Here is an 8,810-nt window from a genome sequence, read left to right on the forward strand (position 1 = left end):
AGTAATTTTCTGACATTTGTAAAGCCCATTAGTGGTAGAACTGCAGTTCAAAACCATTTCCATCTAAGAACTATGCTCTTCCCACCACAGCTGAAGGCTCCTCAGAGTGTCTAAGATAACAGAAGTGGATATCTCTGTGGCAATAATTTTCTCTTCCCTGAAATATGATCCCACATATTTCCTACTGAAAATCTCAAGTATAAGAACTAAAAATCCCAAATATCACAAAGATGTCTACTCTTGAGTCATTTTTCATTCAGTTTTTAAACCCTTAAGACATTAAATCTTTAGGTCTTCTGTAACCAGGGGAAATCTTCACCTAAAATGTCCATCTAGTGCAATTTGATGAAGATACTGTGCCAGGCACTGGGCTGAGAACCTTCATAAAAAATGTCTTCCCAGAGACAGGTGAAGTACTTCAGCCCCAGTGCTGATTGGTTCCCTTCCTAGATACTCTCTAATCCTACTGTAAATGGAGGCTTTCTCAGATTTTTATTCCTTGAAGTACTTCAGGTGAGAGCCACCAGGTATGAGGTGTGTTTGCTACCATTACTTTTTCCTTTTTCTCAATTATGTCCAGGAAGATGGCTCTGTGGGTCTCCAGAGGCTTCTGGACAGCAGTTGTGATGATCATGGTGGTACTGAGCATCCCAGTAACTGAGGGCAAAGACTCTCCACGTAAGTACAGGGCAGCTGCTCCCAGAGCCACTTTGGGGAGAAGGCTCTGAAGGACCTTTGGGCTGAGGTGTGGAAGGTTCTATGAGGTCAGAATACAGTCCTTTTTCACAGGTTTCTACTCTTTGGGGAAGAGAGCTCTATTTCCATCTCTAATGATAAAGCAAGGACAATCTCTATCCCATGGCGATGTTGTAGTGGGGAGGAGGAAACAAAGAGTGCATCTGCTACTACTGACAGGACAAAGTGAAATTGGGGTTATTTGTGAAGATAGAATTTGTCCAAAGAAGACACAGCAGGATTTTTCATTTCAGGGCCCTTCACGACCTTGTCCAGCCTATACACTTTGGGATTCTGTGTTGGAGAAATGTAGGGCAGCAGTGGTCTCTGTAGTCATGGTAGTTGATAAAAAGGACTCTACATTCCTGATTCTGAGTGGATACACATGGAGGTGAACTCATGGTATTTGGGTAAAACTGACTTGGGTGGCCACAGACAGGGGTCTTAACTTCAAGTATCATTGATTTATGGTCATGTGGTAACTTGAGTGGGATTCAGAGACTTGAGTTGATGGTGGGTTGAGTTTAGGAGAAAGGAGAAGTTAAAGAAGGGAAGTAGCACATAATAAGAAACCATTCAGACACAGGATTAGTATCTTAATATACATTCTCTCTGGATCTTCCTAACACCCCTCTGTGTATTACAACTTCCTTTTTACAAATTATATGTACGATATCAATACTCTGTTTTAGTAACATACCCAAGTTGGTAAGTGGCACAGTTTAATTGGAATCTATTTGATCTCATTCAAAAGACTGTGTTCTTTCCATGAATAAGATGTTTCTTTGTAGGGCTTGGAAGGCGTGGGTCACTTCTAGCCCTGTAGGAGTAACCAGAGCTCACACTGCAGTTGGGTGGGCTGACAGAAATTCAGCATAAACCCAGGCATAGGAAGGAAGACCCTTTGCCAGTTTCCGAGAAATGAAAATGCTTGTCAGGATGAAGTCAAACTCAATTCTCAGCCTTTCTCATTCCCTTGAACTCTTGTGTTTTATGTGGACACTTGTTTGTCTCTGGAATTCTATGGAAAGTGGGATTTTATGTGAGAACGTCCCGATCCAAGTACAGGGACCCCAGTGGCCTGTTTTACTCTGTTCTCAGGCTCAGACTGGGCTCACGGGTCCCAGGCCTTGCCCTTAGAGTGAGGCTTTCCTCCCTCCTGTCCCTGTAGGAAGGCGATTCTGGAGGCTCTCTGAGGAGCGCAGGTAGGCCTGGGAAAGAGCCGCTGGAGGATGCTCAGGTTCGGGCCGGCGGAGGCAGGAGGCAGGAGGCGGGCCGCTCCGCACAAGGCCCGCGGGGGGGAGGCCTGACTGGTCCGCGGTGATTCCCCGCAGAGGATTTCGTGCTCCAGGTTAAGGCCGAGGGCTGCTGTTTCACCAACGGGACGGAGCGGGTGCGGCTCCTGAGCAGACAGATCTATAACCGGGAGGAGGTCGCGCGCTTCGACAGCGGCGTGGGGCAGTTCCTGGCGGTGACCGAGCTGGGGCGGCCGTTCGCCGAGTCCTGGAACCGGCAGAAGGACATCAGGGAGCGGAGGCGGGCCGAGGTGGACTCGGTGTGCAGACACAACTACCGGGCTGAGGAGAGAGCCAGCCTGCAGCGGCGAGGTGAGCCCCCTCAGCCTGCGGAAGGACGCGGCCGCGGGGCAGAGCGGGGGACCCGCGCGCAGCCCTCCGCTGTTAGGCAGGTAGTTGTGCCCAGTGCGGCCGCCCTCCCGCGGCGGTTTCCACCACTCGGCCATCGCGGTGTTTGCTTCCTCCATCCTCACCTTTCCCTGAGGCGAGCCCAGTGCGCCCCTGTCCCCGCCTGTCCAGCGGTGAGCTGGGGCTTAGCAGGCTGGGCCTGGTGGGGCTGGGGCACCTTGTACGCGTGGCAAATATGTCAGAGTGTGACTTGGCAAATTTTGACTTTTTGTTCCAAATTATTATTTTCTTGTAGGACTTGGAAAGTCTGTTTCCTTTTTAAAATTATTATAAATGTTTATTTATTGAGAGAGAGAGAGAGAGAGAGAGAGAGGGCGCTTGAGCAAGGGAAGGATCAGAAAGAGAGAGAAGGACAGAGAGAATCCCAAGCCGGTTCCACGCTGTCAGCACAGAGACTGACTTGGGACTCCATCCCATGAACTGTGAGATCATGACCTGAGCCAACATCAGGAGTCCCAGCTTAACCAACTGAGCTACCCAGGAGCCCCAAATTCTATTTTTAAAAAAATTTTTTTTTAATGTTTTATTTATTTCTAGGAGAGAGAGAGAGACAGCATGAGCAGGGGAGGGTCAGAGAGAGAGGGAGTCACAGACTGAAACAGGCTCCAGGCTCTGAGCTGGCAGTCAGCACAGAGCCCGATGCGGGGCTCGAACCCACGAACCGCGAGATCATGACCTAAGCGAAAGTCGGACGCTTAACCAATAAGCCACCCAGGCACCCCTCCAATTTCTATTTTCTTAAATGGCTGTCACTAGTCCTGGACTTCTTTGAGGCAAGGAACTGTCTCTTCATTGTATGACTAGTACCCCACACAGTGTGAGAGCAAATCTTTGTGGAATTAGTGAATTAATGTACTCGGCTGCCTGTCCACTTTCACTCAAGAGAAAATAGAAGGGTAAATAAGCCTTAAAAGTTGACTGTATTAATTAGTTTTTAGTGTTTTGCTTAATGATATAAAGTAAACTTTGTGACTTTGGTTTTTATAAATTAAGATTTGTGAATGCAAAGTCCAAGAAAAAAGTGTTTACTAAAAATATAAACAGTATTTGAATGGTGTTGTAAGGCAGAATTTTAATTTTACGAAAATCTCAACCAATGTCAGAATAGGAGGAGTTGAAGTTTTGGAGTCAATAAATTGATGTTATTAAAGTGTTGAATAAAAATTGTTTCAGATTTCCTTTGGCCGAAACCCTGCCTATCCTCTACCCCCTGCATCCCTTCCTTCTGACATCACCATCCACTTTAGGGGTAGATATTCTGGATGTTAATTGCAGCCATTGAATAAACACCTGTTTCTAGACATATATTTTACCAAACCACCTATATTATTCCGTTTAATTTCACAACTAACTACCTTGTGTGTTAGAGATTAGCAACCATTTTCTATATCAATAGGTGTGGAGGGAAAGAAGTCCAGCCTTTTATTTTTATTTTTAAAAACTTTATAAATAGTGCCCTGTGCAATATAGCTATCTATAATTTAAAAATGTTTCATTTCATCAATTAGTATCAACAGAATAGCTTTCATGGAATGATTACTATTATTTTTTTCAGACTCTGAAAAGTAAGCTGACTAATGTGTTTATTCAAACTAATCAAGTGGCCAATTCAGATCCCAATCCGACTTGGAATCCAGGGATCTTTCTACTCTGGCGCCAAGAGAGGACTCTTCCCCATGGGGAGCCTTCCCGTGTGGTCTCACATCTCATTGTCTTTTCCTGTCTGTTACTCTCCTCAGTGGAACCTGCAGTGACTATTTTCCCATCCAGGATGGAGGTTCTGAACCACCGCAATCTGCTGGTCTGCTCAGTGACAGATTTCTATCCTGGCCAGATCAAAGTTCAGTGGTTTCGGAATGACCAGGCAGAGACAGCTGGCATCGTGTCCACTCCACTTATTAGGAATGGGGAGTGGACCTTCCAGATCCTTGTGAAGCTGGAAATGACTCTCCAGCAAGGAGATGTCTACACCTGCCAAGTGGAACACTCCAGCCTCCAAAGCCCCATCACAGTGGAGTGGAGTAAGGAGCAGTCTGTTTCCTGTTACTATGGACCCCATAAGACAGAGGGCAGAGCTTCCTCCATCCCATCCGACTCTATTCCTCAACCTTAATGTCACTACTGAGTGGGAAATCACAGGAAACTAGAGCGCCTCTTGCCTCATGGCAGGGGCATCAGAAGTATCTTGATCTCATTGTCTTTCTAGATACTAGGGAGATCACTCTTCACACCATGCTTCCACAGCCTAGCCCTATAGCACTGAAGGATTTACTATTCTGGCTGGTGACTGGGGTCTTAGAGTCTAAGGTTATAGATGTGTTTGGAGGAGCAAAGATCAGCTTCCCCCCTCTCTCTCTCACATACCTATTGTGTGCAAGGAACTATCGGTGGGTCCTTCCCTCCCCTAGGGGTGGTCAGAATGGAGCACTAGTTTCTCCTGGCACCTCCGTCTCCTGTGCCTCAGACTGAACTTCAGGCTTCCCAAAGAGACCCTGTGGAGTGTGGGGACAACCCTGACACTCAGGCTCTGCTCCCCAGGGGTACAGTCTGAATCTACCCAGAGGAGGATGCTGAGTGGCATCGGAGGCTTCGTGCTGGGGATGATCTTCCTCGGGCTGGGCCTTATCATCCATCGCAGGAACCAGAAAGGTAACGCACTTTGGAGAAATGGGGGGCAGGGGGGAATAGACTGTGCCTGAGGCCCTCTGTTCAGGGAGCCTCTGCCTCTAGATGTAGCTCTTTCCTTCTGACCCTAAAAGAAAGGAAGATGGGCTGGTGGTGGGAGATGGGACAACCTAGGGGGAGGTTTGGAATCTAATTTTACTTGTTGAAAGGGAGCCCTACCATAGACATAACAGATGGAGTATATTCTAGGCCTTCTTTACAGTTCATCATTATCTCACTGGCTCTTTTCTTTTTTTATTTTTAATTTTTAAAAAATTTTTTACATGTTTTTATTTATTTCTGAGAGACAGAGAGAGGGAGAGAGAAAGAGCGAGCAGCGGAGGGTCAGAGAGAGAGGAAGAAACAGAATCTGAAACTGGCTCCAGGCTCTGAGCTGGCTGTCAGCACAGAGCCCAAAGCAGGGTTTGGACCCACGAACCGTGAGATCATGACCTGAGCCGAAGTCGGAGGCTTAACCGACTGAACCACACAGGCAACCCATCACTGGCTCCTTTCTGAAAGCTTCCTTCTTTAAGAGGGTCAGAGCATCTGCTTCCTTTCCTCCTCATGACAGTTTCATTCATTTTAGGGAATTTTAGCTTAGGGCAGCTAAGGTCTTGTGGTTAATGGGTAGGGAGAAAGTAAAATTAAGTTGCTCATCTCACCTCCCTTTGGGGCAAGTGAGAGACTGGCTATTTGTGTATGAGACCTTTTTATGCACAACTTCTTTTTGTAGGACCTCATGGGCTCCCACGAGTAAGTACTATTTCTGCTCTGATTCAGTGCGGGTGTGGGGACAGGTAAAAGAGGGAAGAACATGAGGTGAGTGTACCAGGCACAATGGTCTTAGTTCATTGCCTGTTCCCTGCTACAGAGATCAAGAGTTACGGGAGAAGTTTGCCAAGTTTCTGTAGGAAGATGAGTTGTTCCCCAGAACCAAGCCATAACTTTGGTGGCATCTTTCTGTGAGAGTGGGAGCCAGAGCTACAACTTGGGTGTTAGATACCAAGATGATGCCCACTTTGGGTTACATGTTGGTGGCTCCTGCCTATATGCATTTATAAATGGCTAAAAGCCTCCAGTGGAAAGAAGGTGAGTTATTGTTACTTGTATTAAAAAGATTGCAACCCTTCTATACCTCTAAAGGATGACAGCTGGTCTACTGCCTCCCACACATCTGTGTGCAGCTCGAGTGGCATGTTCTCTTTAGCTGATTTCATCTTTACACAGATATTGGGGGAGGTGATGACCATAGGCCCTGAGCCTCAGCCTTCTCTAACGCTGCAGTGGCCCTGAGAGGAGGGGAGATGGCACATCCTTCATGGTGCCGGGTGCTGGCCACTCTCTTTTCTACAGGGCTCCTGCGCTGATGCCTGAGGATACCTGGGAGTCTGTCTTCTGTAATGCCTGCCTGTCCTTGCCCAGAATTCCCAGCTGCCTGACAGCCTGTCACATAGGTCAGTTCTACAGTGATTCTGACACAAGCTCCAGGTCACCTCCTGTGACCCCTCTGCCCCGAGGATCTGGTTATGAGTCTGCTTCCTGTATTGGCCTCGGAGCCTCTACTTATGTGCTCCCTACCAGCAGCATCTACTCAGCCCTTAAGGATTTCTTCACTGATTGTGCAGGAGAAGCACATTGAAGCCATTTATCTGTATATAGAGATTTTATCATAATTAAACATGATTACCAGTTATATGTTCCCTGAGTCTTCTTAACTGGGTGGAGGCAGGGAACCAGTACAGAATGGAAGGATCATATAGTTCCTTGAAGGGAGACTAGAGACATCTGTGGGTGCCAAGTTAAGAACAGGCAGAGGAGAGAGAAAATCAATTCAGTAGTCATACCCTCCATAGGTATTTAGTGTTCTTCAGTGCAATGGCCTACGGATGTGCCGGCCTCTCTTTAGATTTGGTGAGTATTGTATATGTAAGCTCATAGTGGAGCTCTCTGGCTCCATCCAGCAGGGAAGCGGCCTAGCTTGAAACTGCTCCGCTGCTCTCCCAGCTCAATCCCCAGCTGGAAAGGACCCGGCTGGCGGGATTATACTTATGGCAGTATCAAAGCGTGCAGACTGAGACCTGGAAACGAGGCGAGGCTTGGGACATAGAACACGGCCTACCTTGGCTAAACAGGTGGCACAAGGATATCGGACCCAAAAGAGTGATTTGCAACACTTGGTTCAAGAAGGGACCGGGACGCCGTCATTTTTCGCCCCACAAGCATCTCAGTGGGACCTCAGGGAGCAGCCAGTGGGTTACGATGGAGGCTAAGACCTGCCTACACCAGACCATCCCCATCCCCACTAGAGAGCTGCTTTTTTTTTTTTTTTTTTTTTTTNTAATCTACTCTCTAGATGTATATTCTACACCTCCACTGTTACCTTTCTATCTATCTCTCTCTCTCTCTGGAGTAATCAGACTATATAGTTTCTCTGAGTAATATTACCTTCATTTCTTTCTCCTCGCCTCCTACCGTATTCTCCTCTTTCTCTGAATTAAGCCTCTTAGTCTCTTTGCCTGGTCATTGTCCATTTTCCCTTTCTCCCTGCCCTGTCATTTCTCTTTCTCTATGCTCTCCCATCAGCACTGCATACACCCTGCTCTTTATTTGTAGCTGGGAGTTCTGGTTTTATGCTTTTAGACTGTCCTTTGTCTTTTGGTTTTCTTTCTTTTTTCTTTTCTCCCTTTTTTTTCTTTTCCCTTTTTTTCTTTTTTTTCTTTTTCTTTTTCCCTTTCAGTTTGCTTGTTTGTTGGATTTGTCTGTGCATTTGTGTGCTTTTGTTTCCTGTGTGTTTGTCTGTCTGTTTTGTTTCTAGGGCTACCTCAAGAAACAAGCAAAAGTACACATGGTGGAGAGTCTAAGTGAGTCTCTTAAAAAATTAAAATAAAATGAGTCTCTTGTAGGCAGCATATGGATGTTATTTTTTTAAATCCATTCTGACACTCTGTGTCTTTTGACTAGTTTAGTGCATTTATATTAAGAGTAATTATTGAATTCTGGCAAGATGGCGGAGAAGTAGGGAGCTCCATGCATTTCGCCTGCACCCATCTCTCAAACAGAGAAGTCCTGTAGTCATAGGACACTGAGACACAGGAGTTTGGGAAGAGAAAGAGACAGAATATACTGGGAAGGAAACCTCATAAGTGTGTGAATGCGAACTGGGGAAGATAAAAGCGGGACGGGACCCAGGGACACGGAGGGAGGGGAGGGAACCCAGCTTGAGTGCAGCTGCGGTGAGTGATGAGCCATGGCCAGCGGTGGTGAGCTGTGGGGAGTCCAGGGGAAAGGAAGAAGAAGCTGAGATTGCTCATAGAACCGTCTCTGGTGAAGAGAAAACCTCAGCTTGGAAGGAGAGTGTTTTTTGGTTCTGGCTGGGGTGCTGACTTTGAACTAGGTGCTGCCAGTCTCAGAAGGCACCAAAAAAAAAAAAAAAACTGCACTGCAGCGCTCCCGGCACCATCACTGGGGGCAGCTGGGGCACCAGCAGCACATGGGGGTGCGGACGGACTCTGTGGACCTCGAGTTGCTACGTTCCCCGCACGCACTTGGGTTGTATCGCTGCTTAACCCAGCAGATCTGAGGCTGCGACACTTCCCCAACTCCCCACTCAACCCCAGGCACCAGGAAAGCAGCGACCTGTGGGACTGTTTAGGGCGGTATAAACAAAGCCCACGGACTGGGACCTGGAAAAGAGGCAGAGCGTGG

The 8,810-nt window shown here is 47.1% G+C and overlaps 1 protein-coding gene across 1 annotated transcript; it reads left to right on the forward strand.

Annotated features, from left to right (window-relative positions):
* The first annotated feature begins 524 nt into the window (after positions 1-524).
* Positions 525-6,450, forward strand: LOC144223996 (SLA class II histocompatibility antigen, DQ haplotype C beta chain-like). Its single transcript, XM_077754812.1, has 6 exons — positions 525-678; positions 2,070-2,342; positions 4,178-4,459; positions 4,977-5,087; positions 5,839-5,858; positions 5,977-6,450. Exons 1-6 carry the CDS (start codon positions 573-575, stop codon positions 6,022-6,024), a joined length of 840 nt encoding a protein of 279 aa, XP_077610938.1. The 5' UTR covers positions 525-572; the 3' UTR covers positions 6,025-6,450.
* The last annotated feature ends 2,360 nt before the right edge of the window (positions 6,451-8,810 follow it).

Source organism: Crocuta crocuta, unplaced genomic scaffold, assembly GCF_008692635.1.
Source record: "Crocuta crocuta isolate KB4526 unplaced genomic scaffold, BGI_CrCroc_1.0 scaffold132, whole genome shotgun sequence".
Taxonomy (NCBI): domain Eukaryota; kingdom Metazoa; phylum Chordata; class Mammalia; order Carnivora; family Hyaenidae; genus Crocuta; species Crocuta crocuta.